This window comes from Tachypleus tridentatus, chromosome 2 (genome assembly GCF_004210375.1).
Source record: "Tachypleus tridentatus isolate NWPU-2018 chromosome 2, ASM421037v1, whole genome shotgun sequence".
In the NCBI taxonomy this organism is placed as follows: Eukaryota; Metazoa; Arthropoda; class Merostomata; order Xiphosura; family Limulidae; genus Tachypleus; species Tachypleus tridentatus.
The window spans coordinates 62,857,339-62,874,503 of record NC_134826.1 but is presented as its reverse complement, the minus strand read 5'-3'; the positions used below and the strand labels follow the sequence as shown (position 1 = coordinate 62,874,503).

Sequence of the window (17,165 nt, the reverse complement as noted above, 5' to 3'; positions counted from 1 at the left end):
CAATATGTGCACATAAAGGGTTAAGTTGTGTATTTCACAATATTCTACAGAGCACCATGTAACACTGTATTACTTACATGAGAGTTCAGAATCATCAACTATTCATTTCACCCAACACTGTTAATGTAATGACAGTTTGTAACAAAGGAGAGTAACTACCAGTACAGTACCTATGAGTACTGAAGAAAAAAACTAAATATGCATTTTGGAGGTCTTAGAGGTTACCAGAAGTCATACAAACTGTACAATGGACAAAAGTATCTTACATTTTACATTCCATCCTGATTTTTCAGTCAGACTCATGCTGTCCATTCAAGGACATATCTAAGTGAAATTCTTTGTAACACTTTTTTTTTTTTTTTGAGTAAAATAGACTAGTATATTTCACTAAAGCATATTTTGTGTAGATACACACAGTAAGTTCAACACTACAGTCCACATTTCTTCTACAATACAGGACTGGTCTAATGGATAGGCCCATGCTCATCTGAAACTATTATCAGGCTGACATATCCATAGCATACTAGCCTCCCATACAGGTTTCCCATAATGCAAGTAGTGTACAGGGATAATAATTTCTCCGTGCCTGTTTCAAGGGATAAAACACGCAAAATTCCATATGTGTTGCATCTGGAAAATTGACCAGTATATGCCTTTGTATGAAATAATATGAATACCTGTTTCATTCACCAGCTACTTGAGGTTTGTTATTGTCAAATTTATATTATGGTTTGCCTTATCTCGAGAAACTCCTATCCTCTTGTGTGCAGATGATTGAGGAATATGAATGGCTTTTGCCATTGTTCTGTGTGTTCATGGATTCTCACCTGTTGAACAATACTGCAGTTTGCTTAAATTGATAGTGTAAGACTTGCTGCAGGTTCCTTTCAGGTTGGTTTATTTTCCTTTGTTTTATAATTTCAATAAATACAAGGGATAGCCATATCTTAAAAGTTCTACATCTCTGATATGAACACGTTTATGATTTTTTGTAAGAATATTTTGCTTTAGAAAGAATATAATGTACTAAACCCTCTATATAATCTAAACATGCAATTTTAGTAAAGGATTAGTACTGAACATAAGGAGAAAAAAACCTTTACAAAAAAAATGAATATAAAAATCTATGAAGGTGAAGTATCTTTGAGAATCTGAATTATTATACAAAATACTCATAAGGAGAATAATATGAAACATGGTCCAATGAGCATATTGGAACAAGCCAGTTTGTATTATCTGTTAGCAGAAATACAGACAAGAAACATTAAAGTGTTGCCATTATGCATGAATTTAAAGTTATAAGGTACGAGTATGTTATAATTTTCATCAATCTTTTAAACATTTTGAAAAAATCACTGCATTTTAATGTTTTGGAACAAGGAAAGAGAAACAACATATTACTAACATTTGTTTCACTATCACGAATGAGAAAATCTCCATCCTGGGCAGTGTTATTGAGCATCTGGTCACAGTGGTTTCGTGAGATGCTACCAAAGTACCATGGTCTATCAAGTAGGTCTTGTCTCATTACAGGAGTTGGTAAAGGCCCTCTATTTTTGGCCTGCACCATGGGTGAGGCTTCCCAGGCCATTACACCCATGTTTGTCATCTCTGTTTGCAACTGAGCAACATCTGCAGAAGCACCTTCGATGGCCCCACACCTCCAGCCCAAAGATGAAGCAGAGCCTATCGAGTCCAAAGTTCCCTCTCCTATTGGAGGTGGCAAGATCACTTGAACATATGTTTTAGGCACCAGTCCAATCTCACCTTTTTGATTCCGAGCTTTCCACCAGCCGGGATCATTAACAGGTTTTTCTATCACTTCAAGGTTCTCATCTTTTTGAAAGGTTAGTTCTTCTTTATTCTGGGCAGTGTAAGAATACAAGGCTGTTACAATGTCTAAACATTCACCTTCTTTTAAAGCACTGGCACCATTTCCAAAAGAGACTTGAGGACACTTATTAACACCATTTTTATCATCACCTTCTTCAACTATGTAATTTGAAGGAAACCATCCAATAGCTCCATTAAACTCACCTTTCCACCATCCATCACTAGACTTTTCTAGAACCAAAATACGAGTTCCTTTCACCAAAGAAATTTCATCTGACTGCCGAGCAGTATAGTTATATTTTGCTACAGCTGTTATATGAGCAGTGACTTTAGTCCTGGATGGGATATCATGAGCAGAACCTAAACTGGAGTCATCACCAACAGCAACTGGAGAGTCAGTTGGAGATGTTTTTGACTCACTTCTTCGTCTAACCTTTTTTCGGATACTGTCAAATATGGAAGGTTTCTCTCTCTTCACATAGTTGGATGGAACAAAACCAAACTGATTCTTGGAATTACATACTTTCCACCAATGCTTACTGTCATCCAGAAGGAGCAACCGTTCACCTTTTTTTATGTCCAGCTCCTGACTACCCTGAGCAGTGTAATCATACTTAGCTATGACGTACACTTCTTCAAAGCTTTTTCCTGAAACATTACAAAAGTTATTCTGAAGTACAAGTACTATTTTAATAATTTTGTTATTAAAATCACACATTTACATTACACATTTTTCTAAGTATTTCGAAACTGAAAAAACAATTTTTGTTTAAAGCCAAGTTTATGTTACTTTATAACGTAAGTCTATTTGTTCTTCACAGTAAAAGGGGATAAGCTATAAACATCAGAAATATGATCAGCTACTGTCTTATTGCACATTTCACTTTTCCTGAACTGTACTAAGATATGCTCTATCACATTATACTGCAATCAAAACCAAAGTTCCAAATTTATTGTGTGTGGACTATCTCTCAGGTGCACAAAAATGGTACAAGTAACAAGCTGCACTTTCACAAAAATTAAAAGGACCAGTTGTTTAAACGAGCATTAAATAACTTTTTATTCACATAAAATATAAAAATACCTTAACCTTCTTACTATGAACAGATCAAAGGTGCATGTCCATGAATTCCAGCATTATTTTCAATATTTATTTAAATAACTTTACGATCATCATATGCCAATAAAGTGGGTATCAAAATTTAGCTTATTAAAATTTTATTATCTATATGTTTAATTAATTCAAATGAAAACACTAAAATACTAAATATTAATATCAAATTGCATGTTTGTCTTATGCCTACCTTACAATATCTACAGTGGTTAATAAATTTGAAACTAAAATTGTAAACAATTACAAGCTAGAATAAGGGCCTCAACATTTTTTTGATTTGCTGAGATAAACATATTTAGCAAATCTACCAAAGTAGCTCATCCCACTAATCCAATCTATTGAAATCTCATTTACTCAGATCTACTTCTTTTAAATACATTTATAATCAACACAGAAAGCATATACAAACCTTTCATAAATTTGGCAACCATTTGTTATTGGAGTGAAGAAGAAAACTAGAACTTTACTCAAAATTATATTGTCTATTGATAAAGTTATTGCTCTGAACAGAAAAGAGATTATCTTGACCCACATATAGTTTAGTTAAAAAAAAACTATATAAATTACAGTAATTTTATATGTACCACTGTAATAATTTGATAATTATTTCTGGTTTTCTAAGGTTTTAAGTCTGTAAAAATCAATTTCTCTTTCCATTCCACTTGAAAGAATACAAAAGGCTTACAATGATGCTAATAAATATTCCATGCTAGTGCAAGTTAATTTTATACATTGTAAGTTCCAGAAATCATTGTTTTTATACATTTTTTATCTATAGTTCTATGTTTTGAGAAAAAATAAGTAAAAATTAAGCTTCAATCAGTAAATACTAAATATATATACAGGTTCTTAAGTACTTATGTTCTGTACACATATACCACAAAATTCTAACAACCCTGGGAAAATAACTAACATCCAAGTACCTACCAGATTTACTGGATTGGTGCAGACTTTGTACAAAGCAATATCATAAAAATTTTCTCATTTTTTATAGTTCAAAGAATTCTCCTTGCAACCACTGTACTATAAACAAGCCCATAAATCCTCTACTACTATGTTCTTGAAGGCAGAATTACAATAAATTCTGTGGGAATTGCTTGTTTCATATTGAGTGTCATTTTGCAGTATCACATAAACAGTCTGATGGCAGCAGTACTTGTTCACTGCTTCTTATTTGGCACATTTTTATTTCAGCTGCAAACACTAAAATAAGCATAGGAAGTGGATGTGAAAAGTTTAGAAGTAAAAACTTAGAAATACTCTGAAACTTCATGGTCAACACTAAAAAGGATAGAATAGTATGTTTTTCCTTTCTTAACCTTCCCCCCCCCCTTTATCATGGTTATATGTTCAGTCAAACTAAATGAATGCCTACAAAATGAATATTTTGTATTTATTTATGACATTTTAGAGATTATGCTAATCAAATTTGATAATTTACAGATGAGAAATATTTTTAACCTCAGATTGAAAATCATTTTGTGCTCAAAGCAGTCAAAACTGACTCCACATTTTCAGACATTTTTAGTAAAAGGACTTATCTAAAAACTCTGACTATCTATAAAAGACTTAGTGTTTACTTCATTTTATGAAGATAAACAAAACATTAAAACTAATAGAAACAGACATTTAGTTTGGGATCACATGGTGGGTGTAATCTTTTGCTATTAATGCAAGATATAAAAGCTGTAATGCTCCAGGACACTGCTGAAAAGTCAGTGAATGTTAGAAAAAATACAAATTTGCAAAGAAATTAAAATAATTAAGCTTACATGAAAACACCTACTTTGTGTTTTAGCACTGCAAAAGGTTTTAGACAACACAGCTTAAAAGGAATAATGGAACCAACAGCCATTTTCTTATACCAACTGAAGAAACAGCTTTGATCTGTACAAAATAAAACAATCCATGACCATCAATGGCTACTATTTCCCTTCAAAGTTGCCATTTTAGTAGCAATATCAAACAAGTGATAACTTATTTTTAATATTACACTTGTTTCAAAAAGTTGACTGAATAAAGAGATCATTTTGTATGGTATAGTACCTCGTGATCAACCAGGAGTTGGCCTAAACCCTATGTGCATGGGCAGAGGTCAAAGTACACATGCCATGGCTTTTTTACACTGTCATTCCACATGGTATTATATATTTGATGTCAGAATTTCCAATTATTCATTTTACTCTACACTGTTAATTTCACAACATTTTATAGTATGGAAGAGTAAATATCAGATCCACTACACAGGAAAACAACTGTAGATATGCATTTCAGAGGTTATTGTAGTTATGCAAATATGATATGCAAGTTGTACAATCAGCAAAGGTGTTTATTATTTTTATGTTTACTACCTTACATTAAGACTTTTTATAATACCATATACTGCTGCATACCACATATTCCCAACATCAGCAATAACCAACATTTGGCAAAAACTACCAACAAAATATGACATTCCAGTTAATACAAAATTTATTCAAAAACCAGACATAAAACTAAGGTCTGTACCATGTAAAAACTACAGTGACAAACACCACACCAACATTATTTATAAAATACAATGTGATAACTGCCACAACTTTTATATTGGAGAAACAAGTAGAAAAATGGAAACCAGATTCAAAGAACACAAAAAGTCACCTTCACAAGTTTTTGAACACTGTAAATCAAATAAAAACAACATAACCATAGAAAACACCCAAATATTAAATAAAGAAACAAACATAAACACAAAATTAAAGAAGCCTTACATATACAACTCAAGCCCAAAATGAACCAATACAAAGGAACACCTTTATACCTATATTAATAAATATAATCAAACATGTAAGCATGCCCTCTACATTCCTACAATCAATTGCACAACCACCTTCAAACATGTGGTCAGCTAACGATCAGTAACCCTTTCTTTGTGAACCTGACGATGTCCAAAGAAGGTTGAAACATTGTTCACTCCTCTAGTAGTGCCTTCTCTACCCATACCAGCCATTTTTAAATATATAATTTTCTCTACAAGTGGGTTTTCTCATTATCATGAATTCACAGACATCTTAAATACAAATATTTATGTATCATATCTATGTGTACACCAGACCTGTACATTTTGCTTAAAGCTTATCCCATTTCATATAGATTCACATAATAAATTCAGAATTATAGTCAACATTCCTTTCTCAATGCATCAAGCCCGTGCATGCAATTTGTGTCTGAACTTAACAATAGCGTTTCAGTAACCTTGTACCATAAACCAAAGTAATTTTGCCTTAAAATTTCCCAATTAATACATAACAATTAAAGTTTTACAAAATTATTCATACACAAAACTTTATAATACTTCTTATAATCTTTCAGATTAAGAAGTGGTCTTTAGGTTACTTTAAATAAATATTTGTATGCTATTTTAAAACAATTATCTCTTACAACTAACAGTTTAACATGAGCTGTTTAACAAAGCCAATAATGATTTTAAAAACCTAAATAAGGTCTTCTCTACTTTTATTCTAAAGAAAAAAAAAATTATGAAAGTTTCTTAATTGTGATTCACATCATAACAAACGTTCTTGTAACACACAAGTTTTGTGTCCTGCCAGCCTAAGGGGCTGTAGATTGAGCAAAACATTGTGAGCAATGGATGTGGTAAACACAGTGTGACTGAAATATTATTATACATTCCTTATTACTCATAAAATATATTTCTATTTGTGACAAAAATAAACAGAAGTATCAAGAACTATACTGAAAAGGTCCCACAGGTTCCCAACTAGAACTATGAAAACATACCTCAACTGTGTTTTCTAACTTCAAGCCAATATTTAGTCCATCTTAAGTTTTTATTTCAAATGCCTAAGAATTTAACCTATTAACCCTTTCATATCAGGTCATGTCATTGAGTTTGTTGACCTGCATTCAAAACTTTAATGAACTACTATTCTATAAATTTATGTCAATAAGCTTGGAACCAAATTGAGGATTATAATTGTTTTTAATATTATATAAATTAATTTCTTACTTTGAAAGTAAATGTTAAAATAAAACACCTAAATACACATTTTGGTGAGTCATGTGGTATATTAAATGCAGCACTGTTAAAATTAGATGTTTGTAATGTCAAAATACTAATTCAATAATTTTGTACAAATTAGGAACTCATTATTAATGCTAACAAGCTAGAATATAAAATCAGAACCTAACATCTTTTTACTTTGTCGAGATATATCTTATGTACTGAATCAAACACAGCAGTGCTTTTCACCTCTTTCCACTTTTGAAAACTGTCCCTCGTATACACTTATTACAGTATATGACATATGAATAACCAATCAACAGCTTAGAACATCCCCCTAGTTGGTTTTCAACTATTTTAATCTGTTAAAGGTTACCACATTTCAAGGAGATTGGCTGTGTCTAGTCTGATCCAAGTTTGTTTGTTTTTTAAGCCTAAATACAGCTTTGTTACCAGTCTTGATAAATTATAGTGGAATTCTATGGTACTGGTAGAGTACTTTGATTTTTATGATTATTCAACTGTATACATAAAACCTAAAAATTTTGTTTGATATCTTCCATATGCAAAATTTTTATCAGGCTTAGCATCTTATTTCCAGCAGCAACCGAGTTCAAAGGTCATAGCTAGAAAAGATAACTGTTTTCTTAAACTCTTTATTTATTGTTCTACACTTTAACAAAAACATGTTTCATAACTTACTTCTAATTAGTAACAACCTGTATAGAGATATAACTCATAATAATTGGAATATAACTGATTATTACAAAATACTAGTCCAATAAAACACAGGTAAGACAAAGGTGAGTTTTATATTACAGGATACAGTAACACGAGTGCATGTGCACTGTGTCAATGCAAGTTATGTGATGTTACCTAAGCACAACTGGAAAGTCAATGTAATAAAAAATAATAAATTCATATAATGTTATGAGAATTAACCTACTCAGGCTAAACGTTTGTATTTTTGTGTTATAATAGGTAGTTATTTGAGTATGACAAAAAACAAGTTGTATTTTTTTTCCTACTTTTTTATTATCTTACAAGATTGGTCAATTGACAGACCCCCACATAGAATATAGAAAATAACAAAATATAGTCTTACTGAAAACAGATGTTTGAAATGTACTTTGCAAGGTTTTAGAAATTACACATGAAATCATTTTGCCCGCAGAGTAGTAATGAAACAGATTTAATATTTTCACAAATCATTAGGAAAATATTTCATTAAAAAATCTGATTTTTTTTGTGTCCAAATAAAAAATTTAACATTTACTAAAGTCTACCACATTTTGTGAACATACACACTGTATCAAAAGTTATATTGCAAATGTTTAATGTATGCAAAGTTGTGAACTTGTATATATTATACAGTCTGTTGCAAAATGGTCAATCAACATATTACAAGAAACTTTATGAAAAGCCCTATGAAAGTCTAGTTACAGGACATTAAAGTGCTTTCCAAGTAATCCTGTCAATTTATAAATTACTTGCAATGGTTCCTATGCCATTTTTAGCATTTATTTTATTGGGTATGCAAGGGTGATGGGTAAGTGTACATGTGCATCATTTTCATTTTCTATACAAGTCTACTTAATACATGTGACCAGTTTGAGAATCAGTCATTAAAGTGGTAAAAAGAGGAACAACTGCAAATGGCTATATTACACAAGCAATGTGTCAAAAGTACCTGTGCTAAACGAGGTATTAACTATTACTTTCATTTGGCACAAGCTTCGTATCAAAGAAATTAAAGACTGACAAAGTTCAACCATTTATATGAATGCTTATAATCTAAACTCAAATTCTGGACTTTCATCAAAAAGGTCTCTAACAAGTGTAACTGAAACAGGTTAAGCCAAATCTTCACCACTTATGACAAATACCAGATGACTTGTTTGTGTGTATGTGTATATATAAGGGACATCAAGAGGCCTTTTGTAGAACATTAAGGATGTTCTGTTCTAATTCCTACCTCTTTTAACAAACAGAAAACTTTTTTTAAGTCCTATAAAGTTGCAGCTTTTATTATTAAACATGGTAAATTGTTAAGCTAAATACATATCTTACACACTGAATCCTTATCCTACTGCCCTCAGAATTTAACACAAAAGAATCTGTGAATTAATTTTGAGTACCTTAATTAGCCCAGTCTGGTCATCCTTTTTTTTTCAGAGGAACATGTTAAAGGTCTCAATGTAACAACTCGTTCATTTCTGAAGTCAAGTTAATAGTCTGAACCTTCTCTTACAACCCAAATTTTGAACCAAAGGTTCTTTCTAAAATAAAGGGATCAAACTGTTCACAATGCTCTAAATGAGGCTTAGTTACAAATTTATACAATGAAGCCATAACCTTTTCATAGATATAAATATTTCTATATACAAAACCCACATTTCATTCAGCTTTTTTGCCAACAATTGATTTTTGTCTTTACAGTGTAAGAGCTATATCAACTAAGAGTAATAACACAAGATTTTGCTCATTAAAATAATTACGACTTCTTTTCAAATTGTAAACTTATATCCTGATAACTTATTCATAACCTTAGACATATCATAGGTATATACCATCTACTCTGTGTTTAACTATCCAAGTTTTTCTCTGTAAAACCAAAGCTTCCTTGTCATAACTTGTGTATAGTCAAATCTAAACCTTGATCAATTTTTCAAAGACGTCTATATATACATCTAATGTAAATGATGAACAGTAATGACTATAAATCCCCGTGTCACATCATTTGTAATGTTATTTCATTTAGACTGCACTGAATTAACAACATTTTGGTGCCATCTGCCCATTTAACAAATTTTTCCATTAATCCACTCTTTTTTTTTAATCTTGCCCTGTTCCAAGTAACATTCTCAAAACATGCAAAATGTCTTTAAGATCCTAAAGTTCTTCCTATTGTAAAGTACGACAGTCTTGAATCTTCCTAGACAACAGCTATCTCCTCCCTTTTAAACATTTAAGTATGAGTAATCTTCCTTTACTCTTAAGGCATCTGCCCCATCTAATAAATTGCAATGGCTTTCCAAAAGCAAGAGTCAAACCAATTAATCTGTAATTTCCTGGGATTGTTTTTCTTGGAAACTGAATAAATATGCAAGTAAACTGTAAGAAAAAGCACATCATATCATTGCATTGAGTCAGTAATTATCATAACATAGCCATCGCAACTGATACAGAAATCAGGCACCTATCCAGGATTCCTTATTGTGTTTCTTAATGGCTGGGTCTATTTAAGCAAGTACAGAACAACCCAGATAACAATAAATTTAATCCATGTATTGCACATGCACATAAATATAATTATCAATACAGGTTAAAATTTGAGCAACTAAAAACCCTGTTTCAGTTTTCTAATTCAGTTTGTAGCATGACACAATGTTTTTTATGTTTGAAAATGTTATAATTTTAAGTACAAAATATAAAAGTTAAATGCTTTTATAGTTAATAAACTTGCTCGAGCTATATGTATTTATTAAAAGAATTAACTTAAAATGGATATTATGAATCAAACTATCTTTTGTACAAAAACTGTTACACTATTTTTAATGTTATATCATGCACAGAAGTGTTAAAAAATCCATAAACAAGATGCACAATTTGTCTAATTTCTTGATCTACAAACTGCATACTTAACTTTGTCCTTGATTAAAGCCCAATAGATCTGGGTTAAAGTCTACAAGTTAACTCTCAATCTATAATGGAAACACCTTTCCAAACTCGTGTGATGCACTTTAAATGTCTTACCTTAAACGTTTTAATTATTTTAAGGAGTACAATCCTTTTATTATTTTTCTCCTAAAACAGAAAACACAAATTTGCTAAAAATAAGATGCATCTCTGCAAGGACTGTAAATTAGTGCTCATTCTCTAAGAAAATTGTTAGAAGACAGTAGATTTTGGAAGTGAGGAAGGGTAGCAGTTGAGATGAGAAAACTGGAAGAAATGGAAAAGAAGTTGTGTCACTTCTAGTTCAACAGGACATTTCACAGTAGAAATGTGGTCAAGATTTCTACTCTCAAAATTTGGTGCATTTAATGCATCATTCTATAATGGAACTCTTAGTTATATGATACTAGAAAAACTATTACATGATGTGCAGCCCCCAACTTTGTGAAATTTATTTCCTACATGCATGTAGATTTGCAATAGGTTATGATTTTCCTGTTTTGCCACCATTTCCCAAACACGAAAAATTTTATTTTTCTATATTTACAGTGTACAGATATAACATTGTGAATGTATTATACGCAGATCTAACGTACTGGCACCATCTATATAAATATAATATTACTGTCTGTTGTATGTCCATGTAAATAAATTGCAGGATGTAGATGGATCTTCCTCAAAATTGGTATGGAGGTTAATTAAGTTAACAGGAGAAAAAGACATTTTTAATTTTGCAGTTTTTCTAGTGTTTTGTGGGTTCTTTTTTTACCATTTCTTTGCTCCTGTAAATGGATATTCACAAAATTTGGCATGAAGGTTCATTGGGTCCATGAGGAGATACATTCAAATTTACAGTTTCACATTTTGTTTTTGGCTGTTCTTACGGGCATTTGGGTTTGTTTTTTTTAATTATATATAAAGGAAACAACTTTAATTTATCATGAATTTACATAACTTCTATCCAGGGTATGGGTACCCCAGCCAGTTAAATATAGCAATAATTTTGAATTTTATTTCTATGAAAAAATTATACCCTAAAAAATACTTAGCTAATTCAGGTTTAAGCACTTATCCTTACAGAACATAATGTTTATAAACAAGGAACTCATTGATCTATCTTGGTTGTCCCATCCTCTAAGCCAATCTAAAACTATTACAAAAAAAATGTAAAGCCAGTCTTATCATTCATGTCTCTATCAAGCTTTCTTTTAAAGTAATTCAAATTTACTGCCTCTACAACATCAGACAGAAACACATCTACCAGGCCAACCACCCTATTTAAAAAATAAAATTGCCTTAGTTGAAGATGGCTTCTAAATGGCCTAAGTCTATATTTGTGTCCTCTCATTCTATAATTCTCACTGTTAAGTATGAAAAATGTTGATCTATCAATAACTAATTCCTTTTACAATTGAAAGTATTTCAATAAGACCTCTTTAAATGTTCTTTCTTCAAGAGAAGACTAAGGATCTTAATCTCTCCTCATATGACAAACCCTCCATCCCAGATACTATTTCAGTTACCCTCCTCTGAACCCTTACCAACAATTCAATGTCTTTTCTAAGAAGCTTAAGATTAAACACAATACTCCAAATGATGCCTAACCAGTGACCTACATAATGAAATTACATAGGCTTGTATTTCTGTAGATACAACATTAAATCCTATTTGTCCTACCACTAGCAAAAGCACATTGCTTGAATAACTTAAGAGATTGATTAACCATTACACCAAGATCCTTTTCTTTCATAACACTCTTAAGGTTATTCCCATGGAAATTATAATTATTATTCAAATTAATAACTCGTATGCAATATCTTGGATTTATTGTAATTAAACACTTCTGCCATTTATTTGTCCAACTCATTAAATGATCTAAATCTTTTTGTAAAGTAGCAACATATTCATAGCCAGCAACATCAAATACCTTGATATAATCAGCAAATTTAAATAATGTATTGGCCATTACTGCATCTCTGTCATTAATGTAATTATAAAACAGCAATGGTCCTAAGACTGAGCCCAGAGGTATCCCACTTGCACCATTAATACAGTTTTGGTGTACTCCATTTATAACCCTCTTTTTTCTCCCATCAAGCCACTCTTCTAATCAATTAGTTAACTTATCCCTTACACCTACGGAGATAAATTTCTTTACAAGTCTTATGTGGAATTTTGTCAAATACTTTCTGAAGATCCAGATACACTGAATATACACCCTCATCTGGTCTCAAAATCACTGTCTCAATTCTATTACAAGTAATGATTTTTCCTATCAATAAAGTACAACACAAAATATCTGCTTGGGCATGTACAGTTAGCTTTTGCATGCTCTCAAACCAAGCACATTTGAACACAGATGTTCTGGAAGCCTATCCATTCTACCACCATTTTCATTCTCAAGACTATCATAAGATATTTATTTTCACATTAGTTGTGATTCCAATACCTACCTACTGTCATGATTGTTTTGTTATTATTTTGCCAAAATAAAATAGTTATTTGGTTTCTTTATAGCTTGTGAAACTGGAATATTTTTTTTTTTGTAGTTAAACAGCACAAAGTTATACAAAGGGCTACCTGTGTTCTGTTCTTATGGATCCATATACACCAAATATACACCATTATTCTCATGTACAAACACAGTAACATTTCTGAAGCATGTCACGTTTACTACCCAATAAAGTACTAAACTTTTTAAATGAAGTAACAAAGTATCTTTTATTAAATATTCCAAAACTTTTCCCACAACTGATGTAAAACAAATAGGCCTATAATTATTGAGACAACTTCTATTACTTCCCTTAAAGATAATAGCAGAATTAGCTAATTACCAATCTGTTGGTACTTGTCCACTATTTAAGGGCTTTCAAAAAATTGTGGAAAGTGTCTCACATATCCTTTAAAACCCTTGGGAAGATATAATCTGACCCAGGAGCCTCATCATTCTTTAAACTTCCCAATTTTATTTTACCAAGTTTATATTTTGTTTTGTTCAACTTTGTTTTCATCAATCTGTTGTTCAAGATAAGGAATACTGCTTAAGTCTTCATTAGTGAAACTGAAGAAAAAGCAGAATTTAATAACTTAGAATTTCATAGTCATTACACACAAGCTTTCTTTGTCATTTCTCAAGAGTCCTGTCCCCATCCTAACATTTTGTTTAACCCTAATATGCTTGAAAAATCCTTACTATTAACTTTTACATTTTCAGTAAACATTTTTCGTAGATCCTCTTGGATGTCCTAATTTTCTTTTTCATCAACTTTCCTGATCTTCAAAGATCTAATAAATCTTTAATATAAGTAAATTTAAATTTCTTCAACTTGTGATGTTTTAATTTTACCTCTTGCAACCCCTTGTGAGCCACCTAGTTTTTTACTTGCAGCTAATCTTTTTCTTTCTATAATGAATATATTTGTTTTAAATACTGAAAAATGTTTCTTTAAAAATTGTTCACATTTATTCTGTGTCTCCAAATAACTCAGCACTCCAATTCACAACAGATAACTCTTGTTGCATCCCTTCAAAAATTTGTTTTTAATTTAGACTCAAAAAATAATTCCTTATTTCTATATGAAGCAAAACATCAAATCTAATACAGCAATAATCACTTGCACCTACATGTTCTCTGATTTCCACCCTCTCAACTATTTCTATATTAGAAGTTAACAATAAATGTAAAATATTAGTATTTCTAAGGAGATTCCTTGATCCATTAGTGAAGAAATCCATCTTGAACAGTTTCTAGAAATCTTTCATCTTCATGGTTTGACACTAGCATATCTCAATATGTCTGAAATTAAAATCATCCATAATTATGACTTCATTAACAGCTGAAATCCTAATCTCACTTGTGAACTTTCTAACTGGTTTCATCTGAAGGTCTGTAACAAATGCTTACTCAAATCATTCTCCCTTGGTATCTACTAACAAAAACCAAAATGGATTCAACTTCCTTGATATTATCCTTAAAATTCTCAACTTCAACAGGATGTAACTCTCACTTTATATACAAAGCCACTCTTGCCCTTCTCTTTATTACTCTGTCTGTATAAAATAAGCTAAAACCAAGTATCTCAAAAAAATTTCTGTTATCAAAATCATCAAAATTTAATATTTTAGTTATTCCCATTATACAAAAATAATCTCTTCCTACCAGTGGCCTAAAGTCATCTAATTTATTTCTTATATTTCTAGCATTACAATAGTAACAATTAAGCCTGTTCTTACTACTTTCATACTGATTTTCTATGCTAAACTGTCATCTACATCTCAATTTTGTTTCATTTAGTTTACCTTTACCCTTACCACTATCTAGTCCTAGTTTAGAACTCCCCTTAAAACTAAGTTAGTAGCCCTTACATACATATGACCTTCTCCTTAAAGGTAAATAATCCATTCCAAACAGTCCTCTCTTACAACTGAACCAATCCCATAAGTTCATGGAACTAACCTGCTCATCTTCGCATATTAAGGCATTTAATCCTAGTGACAAACTCAAAATTTCAACTCCAAAATTCTAAGCAGCACGTCTGACACTATTAAGTTGTATCTTTTATCATCACATTTTTATCAGCCACTTGAACTTATTAATTAGCCCCCCTGACTTGCTCTTCCTTATAACCTTAGCTCCAACATGCATAACAAAAACTGCATCGTTGCCAGTTACCTTCATTATATTTCTTGCTCTATTGGTTATGTCTTTTACCAGTGCCCCAGAGGAACATAATCAGTCTTTTCTCTCTATTTACCCAATGCTATACCAAGGAATTGCCTAAAACTGTAACCTTTCAAGTTTATAACCATTCATAATCTATTCCTTTTGCTTTCCCTCCCTCCAATAGTTCCTTATCCATAAACCAAGAACTGAAATCTATTGTTCACCATAATATGAACAGTAAGTCAAATGTCATGAATTAGAAAATATCAGAAAATTTAAAGAGCAGAAATATGTTTATTCTACACATTACACCTAGATATTATATTATTGTGTATTTTGATTATGAGAAACAACCCAAAATGCTGAAACATTTACATATGATCTTTAATTTTTGAAATTTTTGTTCAAACTCTTTACAGTAACTACTGCAATAATGATATAGAGGTTATTCTATAAAATAGTCTTATTTTTAAATATATGAAAACTCGTGAATTTGATTTTGACTTTGGATTACTTCATTAACATCCAAATTTTGTTCCCTGATCAGTATAATTGTTTAGGAGGAGGTACATCCAAGACATACAGAAAACATTTTCCATGATACTGGATAGTTATTACACTAGTTAGGGCTGAATATGTATAACACATGTGTAAAGAATGCCTGAACCTCAATTTCTATACTTGGTTCTGTGAATTAATACTATATGTTGCACCTGAAATTGCCTCTTAAATTGAAAAGTACCATGTCTATTATTATTATTATTCATGATTGAAATTTCAGTGTTATATTACAAGATGAAGGATTTAGAAAAAATCACTAGTATTTTGCCAGTAATAACACATTCATGTTTCCACCCAGTCTCAGCAGTTAATGTATGAAAACTCTGAAGTATTACAAAATAACAAATTACACATTTGGATGCCTCCTTCTTAATATGGAGACTTCTACTATATTTTGCGTTTTTGTAATTTACTTTGTTTACATCCTGCCTAATATTTTTCTAATCACTGTAATATTAGAATTATTATGAATGTTTTTATACAATGATAGAGGTACAAATGTATGCGAAATTTTGACTTGGTTATACTAGTATTAGTAGTAGCACTGGCAATGTTTTAACGCAGCTAACTTACCTTCTTTACACAATTTCGAATTTGACATGACGTTTTTCAATAATCGTTTGAACTACAAACTAAATCTCTCCCATCCAAATAATTAAACCACTATCTAATATTTTAATAAGATCAGCTTATACACTGCATGATTCCAAATCACTCCTCTTCAAGTACCGCGATGTAACGATAAAGGCGAGAGTTTTTCTCGTCAGCAGAGTCGTATTTGAAAATGTTTTATAATAACTTTTAATTCCACTAAATAAAATTTATTATAGCTTGTGAGAAATTTGACTCATATAACCTTTACAGCAACACAAATGAAAATTATTAAAACAGAATATAGTTCGTAAGTCTAAAGGAATAATAATGATATAGAAAATTTAGGTAAAATATAACTAAATAAAAAAAAACCTTCCCTCTAGTCTTACACTGCTAAATTAGGGACGGCTAGCACAGATAGCCCTCGAGTAGCTTTGTGCGAAATTCCAAAAACCAAAAACCATTATTCGTATTTCTATTCAGTATATTCTTCATACAAGTTTTATGGTTTTTTGGTATATTTTTAACTTGATTATTCCAAAACCAGCAATGTATCTGGGGTGATCTCCCCGGCGCCTCACGTCCTCTCGTCTTTTATTTTTTCTATTTAATAATAGCATATTCTCGAATCGTGGCCTCAAAATCACTGTCAAAATTCCATTAAAATAAAGTCTTAGATTGAATCTTTCTTTGAAAAATTGAAAGTAATAATTTTTCCT

At 31.2% G+C, this 17,165-nt stretch overlaps 1 protein-coding gene across 1 annotated transcript in view; it reads right to left on the bottom strand.

Moving 5' to 3' along the window:
• LOC143243973 (SH2/SH3 adapter protein dreadlocks-like) overlaps positions 1 to 16,584 on the bottom strand; it is a 30,639-nt gene extending 14,055 nt beyond the window's left edge. The window contains exons 1-2 of the mRNA XM_076487876.1: positions 16,426 to 16,584; positions 1,406 to 2,481 (exon numbers count right to left, since the gene is read on the bottom strand). Coding sequence (XP_076343991.1) covers positions 1,406 to 2,481; positions 16,426 to 16,453 — 1,104 coding nt within the window. The 5' untranslated portion in view covers positions 16,454 to 16,584. The remainder of the gene's footprint in view (positions 1 to 1,405; positions 2,482 to 16,425) is intronic.
• Positions 16,585 to 17,165: the final 581 nt, after the last annotated feature.